We start from the raw sequence: 14287 nt of genomic DNA on the forward strand, positions 1-14287 counted from the left end.
AGCACACATCCCCCTAGACCCTCAGGAAGGTTCTACAGGAGTGAAAAATGAAGGAAAGAGGATGATGGAATATGAAAGAGATGTGGATGGATGCAGGATGCAGGCAGGTAGGCACCTGGACTTGAAACTTCCTCCTGGGTCTGAGACAGGTGGGAGGAGGGAGCAGCGGACGCACCAGCGTTTCCAAAGAGGAGGGTATGAAGACGGGGAATTTGTCTAGAAGCTGTATTTGCCAGACAAACACTCTTTTAACAGAGTGTCGTGGGATCGCTGGTCTTGGCGAGGCAGCTGGAAGGTATAAGGCTGTGAAAGGGATTGAGTCCATGCCTGATTGGACGGACGGACGGACGGACGGACGGGTAGATGGATGGATGGATGGATGGATGGTGGGCGGGTGGATGAATGGAGCGAGTGAGTGAGTCAGTGAGTGAGCGAGTGAGCGAGTGAGTGAATGTGCGAGCAAACCTCAGCAGTCCCTCGGTCGGAGCGACGCACCCCGCAGGGGTCACTGCGCGCCCGGGGCGGGACGGGGCGGGAGGAAGGGGGCGCAGACGCTCGGGTGGGGGGCGGGGCGGGGCGGGGCAGACTAGAGGCGGGGTTAGGGAAAGGGACGCGCACACCAGCCAAACTTCCGGTGCCTGCAGATCGCTGAGCGGCGGTCGCACAGATAGAGACTACACCGGCAGAGGCTGCACGGGCCGAGGCTGCAGGGCGGACGCGCGGCCGGGCGCAGCCATGGTGAAGATCAGCTTTCAGCCTGCCGTGGCCGGCATCAAGGGCGACAAGGCCGATAAGGCGTCGGCGTCGGCCGCGGCGCCGGCCCCAGCTGCTGAGATCTTGCTGACGCCCGCTCGGGTAAGAGGGGCCGGGGGACTCAGGCTGGAGTCGGAGGCAAGGCACGCCCAGCCGGCCCCGGGAACTATTCAAGGCGTATCGGGGTCCCGGAGCCGAGACCGGAGGGAGTGAGGGTCCGGAATGGGGCCTCCATCCCAAAGTGGGGAGGGGGCTTGGGTCCTCTCCTAAAGCGGCAGCCGAAAGCAGAAGTCCGAGAAGTAGGAGGGGTCTGAGTTGCTGGTCCCCAGGTGGGAAAGCGCTCGAGGTCTCTTCCAGATGTGGAGGGGCCCTAAGCGGCTGGCCCCAAGATTGGGGAAGGGGCCGGTAGGAAGAAGTTGGGGGAATGCTGGTGGGGGGTATGCGTCTGTTTCTAATCAAGAGGGAGGGGCCGAGAGTCGAGCCCCGGGTGGGGGATGGGAGGAGGGTTGGACGTTGTTTCCCCAAAGTAGGGAGATGGGTCAGGATTGGTGGGGAATGGTTGGGGGTAGGGGGGGAGAGTCTGGTGCCAACAAAGTGGGGGAGGGGCCGTTGACTTCGTCCCAGACGAGGGCTGGGAGTATGCTGCTGGTCTGCACCTGAACTGGTGGACCAGAAAGTGATGAAATGGAAATAAACCAGGATCGGCCCGGTTGCATGTCTGGGATTCGAGGTTTGAGGTTCGAGGTTCGAGGTTATGAGGCCAGGCCCCCGGATCTCACTCCACCCCCTGCCGTCTGGACCTCCTTGCTCCCCTCTTCCTGTCCATGCTCTCGCTCTGGCCTGCTCCCTCCATCCCGGGGGGAGGCTCCTTCACTGCCCTGGTGCCCTCCCGCATCCCGGAGGCTCTTTGTGGGGGCTGGCCTCCGTGCACCCCGCCTCCTCTGGCGTCCGCCCCCTCCTCCCCCTTCCCGCCAGTCGGGGGAAGAGAAGGCATTTCCGCCAGTGGAAAACTGTCTGAGCTGCGTGGTGTCTGACCCGGAGAGGGCAGGACGCGTGGCAGGCAGGAAGGCGAGGCGAGGGGAAAGGTGGGAGAGCTGGTCCAGCCAGGCTGAATTGTACTCCGGCAAAGGTGTCCACGTAGCCATCGTTTCGGCGCTCTTGGGGTGCACCGGGCTGTCGCATCTAGATTGGACTTCCAAAGTCTTTGTCCACTCCCCCTCTCTGCCCGCTGCTAGCTTCTGATGAGGCTTCCTCAGCGCCAAGGTCCCTCCCCAAGTTTTGTGGCTCAGATTCAGCCTTTGCCTCAGATTCAACCCGGGTTGGGGGAGTGGTGCTGCAGGGGAAGACCTGGGCCCTGGCCAGTGAAAGAGGGGACACTTAAGAGGGGCCTCGGGGGTGGGTGTCACATCCCCAGCAAAGATGCAGTGAGGAATGCACAGAGGAGCCAAAGGCCGGCTCCCCTGCCCTGGTGTGGTCACTGCATCATGGGGGACTATCTAGGCTGGTCCATCATGCAACTCCATCTGCATCCCATGTTCAGGTGGGCTGGGAGCATTCTGTATTTGAAAACCGTGGTCTGCTGCTTTAAAAGTTTGGAAGCCTCCTTCCACCCTTCACCCTTCCTAGGAACCAGCTTCCTGCCCTGTCTCAGCCCAGGGAGGGAGCAGAACGATCTCACAGGAGTGGCACACTGTCCATGCCCACTGTGTGGGTGGGCCTGGATCATGCCCGCATCCCCTGGGTGCTAACTGACAGCCAGCTCCTGGCGCTGATAGTCAGCGTCCTCTCTTCCCCTCACCCAGCGTGAAATGGAAATATCAACATCTTCCCGGTGCTGTTTGTAATGGCCAGGAGCCTGCTTCCCAAACCTTCTTAGTTGCGCAGGGTCTCCTGGTTGTCTTAATTTGGCATGGAGGAGCGCTGGGGGCCCAGGAGGATTAAAATTCTGGCTCCTCTAAGACAGAACTACTTATCAGTAAATGATCATAGCCCCCCAAGGCCCCAAGGTGATACAGTGGGGGCTTTGGGTGTGACATGTTGGTTCTGCCAGTCGCCCACTGGAATTGGAGCTGGAGAAGGGGGAAGAGATTTCACTGCTCTGGGCCTGGTGTGCCCTCACGTGGTTAAGAGGCACATCCATCCCCCCCACCCTGCCCCACCCCACCTTGACCTGGGAGCCTGTGGTGGAGAGCACAGCAGGTGCCCAGCTTTCCTACCTTAGGGCACTGAAACAAAAGGCAGGTGGGACAGGTGGGCCTGTCACCAGCCTTCTCCTTTGTCAAGAGCATTTGAGGTTTGCCCCATGCTGATGGGGATGCAGAGGAAAGCTTATTAGAAGGTTTCTTCTGGCCAAGGGGAACCAAGGGCCCTCCCTGGTTACTGAACTGGACTCAAAAATCAGATCTAAAGCACCAGAAGGACTACTTGGTGAGCCGATGAGTTTGTGAATGCCCTGTGGATGTTCCAGGAAAATGTCCACCTGGGCACAGCCCCGGGGGCTGGGGTGAGGCGGTGGCTGCCAGCTCACAGCAGGGCTCCCCCCTGCTTCTGAGCAAAAAACTCCAATACAAGGAGGATTCTGTCCCCAGACCTGCTGCTGGAAGGAAGTGCCTCAGTGGGCTGGGAGGGGATGGGGGTGGGGACCCAGCTGGGCCTCCAGCTGCCCACCCTCCCCTTGGCGCTTGCCTCAGAGGTAATGAGAAGCCTGCGCTGATGGGCTGATGGGCGACTGGCGGGGAGCCAGCCTGGAAAGTGGGCTGGCCGAGAAGCATCCTCTCAGCACGCGCTGACTTGATCCTTCTTCCCCTTTGGAGGCCTGCGGCCGGCGCTGCACCTCTTTGCCCAGCTCCTCCGCTCTCCCCTCGATCTACCTGCGGGTGCGCCCGCGCGCACGAGTGCGTGCACACTCAGGCAGCCAGGTGTAGACTTGTGCAGACTGGACTGGGCTGGGGGGCTACAAGAGGAGAGAGACACTTTCAATACCGTCATCTCTCCAGCACTGGCTAGTTTTCTCCTTGGCTTTGCCTTTGATTCCTGGCTTCTGCATCGCCCCCTCCCCCCAGCCTGCATACCTGGGGATCAGATTTCACTCTCCACGTCCCGGCCTCAGGCCCTTGGCGGAGGGAACCGGGTCTCCCGGAGTGGTCGGGGGAGGGTCCCCTGCCAGCCGGGAGGGCGGAGCTGACCGGGCTTGGAAGTCCTGCCCCACGTCCCCAGTACCCGCTGGCTCTGTGGGTGAGCTGAGGGACTATTGTGGGAAGGTGGTCCTTCCCCCCCCCACCCCCGTCCTGCGCTGGGGTGGGGTGGGGGCTTCCGTCATCCCCTCCCTGGCCTGCCCTGGGCCTTCCCAGGGGCCCCTGGGCTTTCGAACACACCACACCGCAGTGGCTCTTCTCTTCCCTCCTCTATTTCCTTCTCTTTTCACTCTTCTGGGCCGGACCCTGCATGTTTCAAGGCTGTCAGCAGACTGCCGGGGAGGCTGAGTTCCTCCTAGAAAAAAAAAAAAAATGTTTATGGTAAAATCATGGAGGCGCAGCCAGGCTCCCACCCCCCCAACACACACACTTTCCAAGTTCTCTGTCCCCCAGGAGAGCTCTTCCAGCCTCCAGCTTTGCCGCTCATCCTTTGGAGCCTCTCTGTTCCCTGAAGTCTCATCTTCAGTGCCAGGAAGCAAGTGGACTCAGAGCAGTGGGAGGTGTGGGAGTTTTCGGGGCCCCCGCACACGACAGGAACGGGGTTCCATGATGCCCTGTCGGCATGTACCCCGCTCTGTGGGCTCCGATGTCCCCCCACCCCCACCACCTCGACTCAGTGTGTCTGTCTGTCTGTCTGTCTCTCTCTCTCATACACAACACATTAGTGACCTTGAATCTGGTCTGCAGCCCCGGAAGCGAGCTTCTGAGGGGAACTAAAGCTGAGAAGGGCAAGGCAAAAGCCCCTCCCCCTCCAGCTGTGGGCCTGGGCTGCAGCAAGTGCGTTCCTGGCTCCCCGCCAGCCTCCTCCCAGCCGCCTGCAATTGTAGTTTAATCTGCTTGCAGTTAATTTGGACATTGTTACCGAGGAACTGTAGCTGGGGGGCTCCTGGGAGTCCGCTGAGTTAATGCTCCAGTTGGCTGGGCTCCCCTTAACGGCGGTGGCCCTGGCTTTGGGAAACCATTTAATGAGCGCCATTGCAGGCCTCAGTGCAGGGGCCGGGGAGGCTGGGCCCCTCTGGATCCTGGACGGCTGGCTCACGTGCCCCACACGAGTGCATAGCCAGGCACTTTGCTCAGAAAGCCCTGTTGCCTTGGAAACAGGAGGCAGTGTTTTTCTACTTTCTAAATGGAAGCCCCCCCCCCCCAACAGAGGCCTGGCTGCTCCCTGTGGGGGGTGGCATTTCCCTGAGTGTCCGGCATGACAGGTGAAGCAGCTGGGGTGGGGGGATGGTCTCAGGAAGCAGGCCTCTCCTGGGTCCTGGGTGAGCCAGGCCCGAATCCCCAGGTTCTCTGTTGTGTGGTGGGGGGACCCCATAAGCAATGGGCCTCCTGGGCATGATTCAAGGGCCCTCCCTCCCGTGTGGACATTGGTGTCTGAAGCCCTTTTTGTCTCAAAGCAGGGACATCCATGGCTCCCCGTCTGCCTCCTGGCAAGGTCTAGTCCTGCTTTCCCTTCCAGCCGGCTGCTCAGCCATGAGGCCTCTGGGATCTGGGCCCTGTCTGTGGGTGGGGTGTGGGCTGAGGAGGGGAGCAGGGCAGCTGGGTCTCACTACACAGTGGGGGGTGGTCAGCAGTGGTGGGATCAGGAGTTGTTAGTCCCAGACACGTGAGGCGTTTGTCCAGTGCACATCTAGGAAAGGTGGGCAGTCCTCAGCCTTCCCAGTGACACCTCCCAGAGTAAGGACGCAGGGTAGCATCCAGAGACCCCCTGGAGGCCATTTTCTCCTGGGCCGGCTGCCTAGCCACCACCATGTCCACCCCTTCCAGGCCCTCAGAAACACCCCCTCCCCACCCCCCACCAGAAGCAGAAAGGCTGCCTTCAAACCAGAGGCCTTGTTTGTGAACTTCGTTGGGGTGGACTCTGAGGCTCTCTTGCTGGTGGCCCTTGACTTTGTTTTGTTTTGTTCTTTTAAAAGCAGCTCTTACAAGCTTGCGTCTCCAGTTTTCCTGAATGCAGGAGCAAAAGCATGGCCAGTGTGCAGCCTCAACAGCTGTCCGAGGCCACGGCCCTGCAAAGGAGAGGCTCAACAGAGAAAGATCTACTATTTTATCCAGCACTTCATCCTTGACAAAGGGCTTTCGTGTTCTTTGTCTCCTTGTGTTCTTTGTCTCCTTTAATCCCTGCGTCTTCACATTTCCAGAGAGGCTAGGGTGGGGGGCTGCAAATGCTCCCCTCACAGGGGAAGGGAGTCCCTGCTGGGCCCTCTCTCAACTTCTGGTCCCTCCTCACCCCACTGCAGGTGAATGTCCCACCCCCAGGGCAGGATTCCCCGCTGATGCAGGCAGCCTGGCCTGTCTCCCAGGTCAGCCATGGTTCTTTAGGACTCACTCGGGACTCTGGAGGAGTGGAAAGACCACCATCGCATCTGCAGGAGCCCCTGGTGGGCTTGCTCCTCATTGGGCCCCCCTGTGGTAGCAGCTGTCCCCATGGGACCTTGGTTAGGGAACCCCAGGGTGCTGAGCAGATGCCAGCCAGGTAGGTGTCTCTCTGGTCTTGAACTCAGGCAGGGCTGGGGTCGTGGGAGCCCCAGCACTCAGGTAGTGAGTTCAGGGCAATGGGTTTGGCCTCCCACCCCTGCCAGGCAAGTTCCCTGGAGGGCAGACGGAGGTGTTGGGGACCACAGTGGGCTGGGGCACCTTTCTTGCCCCATGTCTCCGTCCCGTGGTGCAGAGGCTGGGGGCTAGCTAGCTGGTCTGGTGATGGATGTGCCGGGGGGCGGGGGTGGAGGGGCTCCAGGGGTTTTTGTCCTTTTCCTGGGTGTGGGTGAGTGGGAGAGCCCCAGTCAGGGAGACATCTGCCCCTCTGATGGTACGCCCCATTGCTCCCGGAGGCTTGGGCCCCATACCCTGTATTCTCTAAGCCAGGGGGCCTTAAGGGATTGGGACCTGAGCAGCACAACAGGCCCCGTGCCCCACCCACCCCCCAGGCTAGGCCCCCTGTGCTGTCCTGAGAGATAGGGGCCTATCTGTCCCAAGTCACTTGGACCTGAGCTGTGTCCCCAGCCCCCAGGGTAAAGAGAGAGAGAACTAATGGCACAAAGGGGGCTAAGCAGGCAGTTGGCATACATACGTGGAGAAGCTTCTTGTTCCAGGCTGGAACTTCTTCCCTTACCCCACACTGCCTCCTGGAGCTCCTGGAGGCTGCGTGTTCTTGGGACTGGACTCTTCTCTCACCCTGACTATTTGGACCCCATGGAGGAAGGATTGAATGGGGCCAGTGGAGGCCGAGGCGGGCAGGGTCTTCTACAACAGCTCTCAAGATGGGGGAGGGCAGGGCTGGGGGGCGACAGTCACAGACATGAGAGGTGGCCGAGGTCACGCAACTCCTGAAGGGCCTGAATCATGACACAGGCCAGTCCTGCTGGTCAAGCAGTGTTCCTAAGTCGACACGCACACCGTGCTCCACCAGCCCAGATGTGTGTGGCCCAGAGTAAGGTCCTTTTAACTTGCTGCTTCTTGGCAACCCCGAGGCTACTGTCCCGAGTCTGTCTGGCTCCCCGCAGCAGGTTTTTTCCAGGAGCCTCCTGCCCTGGCCTCCCTGGCCACGTTTCCCTCCTGGCAAAAGTGTCCCAGCTTCCGGAAGCCTCCATACTCCACTCTTCAGGCTCCACTCCTGCCAGCCTGCTTGAAAGGGCTGGCCAGTTGCCAGCGTGGGGCCGTGGCTGGCCCCCTGCAGGCTGAGCTATGCCCACGGGGATGGTGTGCTCAGGGCTGCCCAGCTTGAGGGAGCCCAGCACAGTGCCCAGACCCCATGGGCCTCCTGCAATGCCAGTGAGCGCTCCCTGCCACGGCCTTCTCAGTGGAGCCCAGAAGCCACCTCCCATGGCCCCAGTCCCCGTCTGCCCTGTGCACTGCCACCTTTGGGTGGCTCCGAAGCCTTCCCTGGCTCCCCATGGCCCAGAGCAGCGGCCCCCAGCCTGCCAAGTGCATCCCGATTCCTGCAGGTTCCTGGGTCTGGTGCAATGATAAGGCCATGTCTGTGCTTCCCCCATTCTGTGTTTAAGAGAGTATACTGTGACCACAGCTGGGAGATAATGAAGATAATGGCCCGGGCAATCCAGCGGGGCCTGCTTGGTCCTCGGGGGTCATTCTCTGCGGCTTCCATGTGGGTCTCTCTCAGTGTGTCTTTACCTGGGAGGAGACTGGGGAGGCCCTGGCAAGGCATTCCTTCCAGATGATGCTGTGTGAGTCCCCCGCACTGCCCTTCCCCCTCCCCCACCATCATCCCCGCCACCTCCCCTCAACTTTCCCAAGGCTCAGTCCCGGCCAGCACAGAGGAATCTCACTTTGGCAAGGGGGCGGGAGGATTCCGGGAGCTACAGGACCACCATCTGTCTGAGCCGGCCCTGCCACCCACAGGAGGAGCGGCCCCCCCCGCAGCGCTACAAGAAGGGGGGCTCTGTGGGCGGCGTCTGCTACCTGTCGATGGGCATGGTCGTGCTGCTCATGGGCCTCGTGTTCGCCTCCGTCTACATCTACAGATACTTCTTCCTCGCACAGGTGAGGCCAGGGAGGAGGGAGGCACTGGGCTCTGGGAAAGGCGGTGTTTGCAGGGAACTGCGGGGAGGTGGCAGGAAGGCAGCATGGGCAGTTGAGTACCAGGGGCTTGGGGCTTATAGGGGAGGGGCAGCAAGTGACCTGCCCCATGGGTGGAAGTGGGTGCCCAGCCAAGCCCAGAAGCCCTGCATCCTTCCTATATGGGGCTGCCCTGGGAATACACCAGCCCACCTGACCCCTTGCCTGGTCTGGGAGACGGGAATGGAGCCCTGTCCCCTTGACTCCCACGGCCCCTGGTGGACTATCCTTACTGTCTTCAGACACAGCTGAGGCCCAACAGGGAGCTCTCCCAGGAGCACAGTAAGCAGTGGGGGCGCCGGGAGGGGAATCTGTGTCCCCTTCCCGCACTGGCTCCCTGGAATGTTTTCGCCAGACACTCAGATCCAGTAGAAACTAGAACTCTGGGATCCCTTCAGAGCCAAACCTTGTGCCCAAGGATCATGCTTTAAGGACTTCTGTTTTTTGGACGTTTATTTGGGTTATAAAACAAGGAAGGTAGACCGTGGGTTAATGGACAGATTGCCCACCACCTTGTCCTGCAAGGTGACCTCCACTGCCCGTGAGAGTATCCCAGGTCCCCAGTTACATGCTCCCACAGCCGGTGAGGGCCTGCGGATGGGTGGAAGAAGTGGTCACAGTCGCGGTCACAGTGACCTTGCAATCAGTCAGACCTGGGAGGGAGACGGGGGCCACCAAGGTAGATCAATTACAGCTCAAAAGAATAACGGTAAGGGCAACACACAGGGAATTCCAGAGTGACAACGGGGCTGAGAATTGCCAGTCATTTATGACCCAAGTGACCCCTTCCCACCTTCAAGCAGTGGTTTTTAACTTAGTTACTTCATTTTTTCCATGATAGAAATTACTGAAGAGTTTTTGTATTTCATGTGATTTTGCCCTGGAAACCTCAGCTCCTGCACACCTGCTGCCTTCCCTTCCTTTTCGTCGCCCCCTTCCCCATCGTCCCCCTCCACAGCCAGCTCCCCATATGTTCCTGGTTCTCACTCCCCTGCCCATGGGCCCTTCCTGAGGGCTCCTGGTCCCCTCTGTTCCCAGCTCCAACCTGTGCTCTCCTGGGACCCCTCACCCCACCCCATTGGCTGGAGAATGGGGGCACCTTGGAGCAGCCTCCGAGTCTGTGCCCTGGACAGTATGATTCATGTGTGATGATTCACACAGACACACACACACACCCAGGGAGAGCTCACACGAAAAAGGAGAAAGGGCAATTCCGCTGATGGCAGGCCTGTAATCCCTGCACAGATGGGCGGGGGTGGGGGGGGATGGCTGGAAAGGGACAGGTGGGCACAAAGGTCCACGGGCTCAGCTGCTTGGCCGCAGTCATGGCACACGCCTCCCCACCCTTGATGGGACGTGGGGGGGGGGGCAATTCGGCCTGCTGTTCACATAGGGGCACAGTGTTTGCCAGGACTGCTCAAGAGGCACAGGGTCCAGGGAAGGTGGTGGGACTGGTGTGAGGCTGGCTGCCTCTCAGTGACTCCCCTGGCTCCTGAGCGCCCCACAGTTCAATCTGGGGCTCCTTTGTTTGCCCGGAGAGCCAAGGAGCCGGTCTACCTAGGACAAGGCAAAGCCGGCTCACCCTCCCTCTCCCTGATTCCCCATGTTTCTCAGTGTCTCCATCCGTGAAATGGATCTCACTGCCCCAGCCTTGCCACTCGCTGAGGCCCTGGGCTCGTTGGCATGGTGGGGTCTGCAGGGTAGGAAGGGTGGCTGTGCCTGCAGCGAGGGTGCCGTGTGACCGGTCTGTCTCTCCCCTCCTCAGCTGGCCCGAGACAACTTCTTCCACTGCGGGGTGCTCTACGAGGACTCCCTGTCCTCCCAGGCCCGCACACGGATGGAGCTGGAGGAGGACGTGAAGATCTACCTCGAAGAGAACTATGAGCGCATCAATGTGCCCGTGCCCCAGTTCGGCGGCGGGGACCCCGCAGACATCATTCATGACTTCCAGCGGGTGAGGCCAGCCGGGGCTGGGCCAGCCGTGGTGGAAGGGTGTCCTGATGACCCAGAGCCCCCCTTCCGCCAAGGGTCATGAGAAAGGAGAACGGGAGCAAGAGGAGAAGGCCAGTGTCCCCAGTACCTCCTTTGAGTAGGTCCTGTGTGGTGGCAGGCACTGCGGGTTAGGTTGTGCAGGATTTTAAAGACCCTACTTTTGTTCGAGAGGCGTGTTTACCGCTGGACATGAACTAGCTGTGGTGGGTTTTGTCCTCGGCCACCTGACCGCTGCAGACACGGCCATCACGGGCTAAGCCAATGTTCTCTTTAACAGGGTGTTTTGTGTTGACGTTTTCCAGAGGCGTAGCATGCCTCCTGTCAAGGACATTAATCGTATAGCTTAGTGGCTACGTGGAATGCCCCCCAGAGCAAGATTTGGATTTGTGCCAGCACCCCAGAAGGTTCCCTTGTGCCCCTCGCCCCAGCCCATACCCCCTCCCCAGACATAACCATCTTTTGTGCTTCTTCTTTTTTTCTTTTTTTTTTTAAGATTTTAATTATTTGGGTGAGACCACCAGCAGGGGTCGGGGGAGGGGCAGTGGGAGAGGGAGAAGCACACCCCCCACAGAGCAGGGAGCCTGCAGATACTTCACCCACCCTTCTCATTCCTGTCGCCAGTGAGAAAGTCTTGAGGCCAGTGAGACACGGGCTCTCCAGCTGTTTGTCCCCGCCACCCGCGTACTTGCCTCCCAGAGCTTCCTAGGAATTCTCCAGAACAATCCCTTTGCTCTGTGTTCTGGACATTCTTGTTGCTGGAGCCCATGGGGAGCTAGGGACCGAGCGCCTCTGGCTGAGGGTCCAGGCTGTCCGCAGGGGCTATAGGACCTCACGGGGTGATGAAAGACACACATGGACCATTACTGTCTTCCACAAACCCCAGCTCTGGGACCCCAGGAGATGAGCCCTTCTGACAGCTGAGGCGCCGGGCACTTGGTGTTTCTCATGTAGCGCAGGGGAGCTCCCGCAGACACGGGCAAGGCGGGGAGCGAGCATCGGGGGCATCTCCTGCTGGCACAGTGGCCTGGTACCTCGGCTGGTCAGGGGCCTCCCAGCCCACCAGGGCCAGGCCCTTGCCTGCAGAGCCTGACCTGGCCGCTCTTTCCACCCAGGGGCTCACTGCCTACCATGACATCTCCCTGGACAAGTGCTATGTTATTGAGCTCAACACCACCATTGTGCTGCCCCCCCGAAACTTCTGGGAGCTCCTCATGAATGTGAAGGTGAGCGGGAGCCCTCATGGCACCTTGCCGCGCTCCCCTGTGGACGCCAGGCTTGGGGCAAGGGAGGTTCCTGCGGGGGGGGCTTGCTGCCAGTTGGGCCCGGCACCCCAGATCAGCCCGTGCCCCTCCATCTTCCTTCTCCCACACCCCAAGTCAATGCCTCTCCTTTCCTTCTCCCTACCACTCTCTGCCTCCCTCCCTCTCTCGTGAAGGGCCCCGAGACCAGCTTCCTCAGCCCCCTAAGTCATGCCCCACTTTGGCAGTACAGAGAACCCCCACGTGCAGCACTGGGGCACAACCGGAAGCCACCTGGAAGTGTCCAGAGGGCGAGCCATGAGGGCTGTGGATGGGGACGTGGGGGTGTGGATGGGCATTTCAGGTGGCAGGGGACTCTGAGGGAGCAGGACGGTGGGCAGGGGAGCTGGAGAGCCCTGTGTGCTGGCCCGGTGCTGAGCCCACTCCCTCCGCAGAGGGGGACCTACCTCCCGCAGACGTACATCATCCAGGAGGAGATGGTGGTGACAGAGCACGTCAGCGACAAGGAGGCCCTGGGCTCCTTCATCTACCACCTGTGCAATGGGAAGGACACCTACCGGCTGCGGCGCCGAGCTACCCGGAGGCGTGAGTGGCAGCTCCTGTCCGGGCTCCTGCCCTGAGCTTTAGGCCACAGTTGTGGGCCCACTGTGCCTGGCCAGGGGGCTGTAGCCCAGCTGTCGGGGAGCTCAGAGCAGAGCGATACTAGCGGCTGATGGTAACTCAGCACTTCCCCTGGGCCAGGCCCGGTTCACGCTCCTTACGTCCTGCTAGGAGCATGTCCGTTGCTGTCATCTCATCGTTATTTTTGGTGCCCCTTGAAAGATGAGGCAGTGGAAGGACAGAGAGGTTAAGGAACACCCCTGAGATCACACAACAGGAAAGGGGGCAGAGCTGAGCTGCCTGACTCCAGCTCTCGAGCTCTCTCATCCCTTCAGTGCACGGCTCCTGGATGAGTCTGGGTGTCCTCACACGGGCCACCTATTCCTCCCTGCTCCCAGGCTCCGGAGGTCCCCCTTGGGTTCCAAGGCTGGTGACGTCTGTGGCCCAGCCAGCTCTGGGCAGGGGTACAGTCCTCACTGAGCTTCTCTTTTCTCTCCCAGGGATCAACAAGCGAGGGGCCAAGAACTGCAACGCCATCCGCCACTTCGAGAACACCTTCGTGGTGGAGACCCTCATCTGTGGGGTGGTGTGAGGGCCTCCCCTTCCTGGCCCCACCCCTGCCCTCATCCTTGTTTCTCTTCTGGCCACCCTGGCCCTCCTCCTTCCCTTCGCTTAGCTTGTACTTTGGACACCTTTCCATAGATGTGACGTGTCTCCTGGTTCCTTTCCAACCCCGCCCGCCTCCCTGTACCAGAGCCGTGACCTCTCGAGGCCCCACCTCTTCTGAGCTCCCAGGTTTGGGGGACAGGAGGGTGGCACGGGGTGGTTTCCGTGACCACCGTTCTGCAGGCGGGTCCGCCGGGGCCAGCCCAGAGCTGCGCTGGCAGCCCAGGAGATGCGCTGGATGGAGAGGCTGGGCTCATGGGGGACCTGGGCAAGGGGACAGGGGAGGGATGTGGTGCGGGGTTCAGAAATGTCTGCACAGTTGGGGAAGTCCACAGAGGCTTGTTCCTTGGACAGTCCCGTGTCCAGATTCCCAGATTTGGGATGAGGATGGGGGCGAGTGCCCAGGGACGGACCCACCCAGAGCACAAGGGAAGGTGGGGTCCTGGGGCTCCCCACAGGACTCCTGTCAGTGCCTTCAGCCCACCAGCAGGAGCCTGGAGTGAGGGGTGGGGATGAGTCTGTTAAGCACAATCGTTCTCCGAGTGGAACCAAAGAAGAGAGGAGCCAGGGCCCCCAGGAGCACAAGCACGGGGTCCTGCGGCCATGGCCACAGGGATGGGACAGAGGGGGACCATGCTCCCCCTGTATGCAGGCAGCCCTGCGGGGCTGAGCACTGAGCAGAGCCGAGGGGGTGGGCTCGTTGCTTTCTCCAAGCTTGGAGCTGTTTTAGAAGACAATGTGGGGGAAAGGGAGAGCCACCTGGTACTTGTACACCCTGCCACCTCCTCGTTCTGAAACTCCATCCCCCTCGGCTTTGGGGGAATGCAGCCTTTTTTCCTTTTCCTTCTCACTTTTGCATGTTTTTACTGATCATTCAATATGCTAACCGTTCTCAGCCCTGAGCCTGGAAGAGGAGGTTTCCACACCTCCAGTCAGACTCAGGTGCTCTCTGGAGATGAAACTCTGAAATGCTTTGTATATTTTCTCAACTAGATCCCTTTTCAGAAGTGTCTGTAGAACAATAAAAATCTTTGCCTTCTGACCTTGACTTGGGAGCAGCAGGGAGGGGTGGGCGTCCAGTGGGCCGAGGTGGGGCCGTTTCCGGGGTCAGCTGAAGAGGGTCCGTGTCCCCTCAGTCCTCACAGCTCACCAAGCCAGGTGGATTCACGATGCACAGGGAGGAGGAGGAAGGGGTTTGGATACCGGAAGTAACTCACCCAAGGTCATGCTGCTTTCAAGTGCCCATAA

At 60.2% G+C, this 14287-nt stretch overlaps 1 protein-coding gene across 1 annotated transcript; it reads left to right on the forward strand.

Moving 5' to 3' along the window:
- Positions 1-633: 633 nt before the first annotated feature.
- Positions 634-14081, forward strand: ITM2C (integral membrane protein 2C). Its single transcript, XM_044241828.1, has 6 exons — positions 634-855; positions 8307-8447; positions 10288-10476; positions 11627-11737; positions 12208-12358; positions 12874-14081. Exons 1-6 carry the CDS (start codon positions 736-738, stop codon positions 12963-12965), a joined length of 804 nt encoding a protein of 267 aa, XP_044097763.1. The 5' UTR covers positions 634-735; the 3' UTR covers positions 12966-14081.
- Positions 14082-14287: the final 206 nt, after the last annotated feature.

The sequence above is a fragment of the Neovison vison genome, chromosome 3 (assembly GCF_020171115.1).
Source record: "Neovison vison isolate M4711 chromosome 3, ASM_NN_V1, whole genome shotgun sequence".
In the NCBI taxonomy this organism is placed as follows: domain Eukaryota; kingdom Metazoa; phylum Chordata; class Mammalia; order Carnivora; family Mustelidae; genus Neogale; species Neogale vison.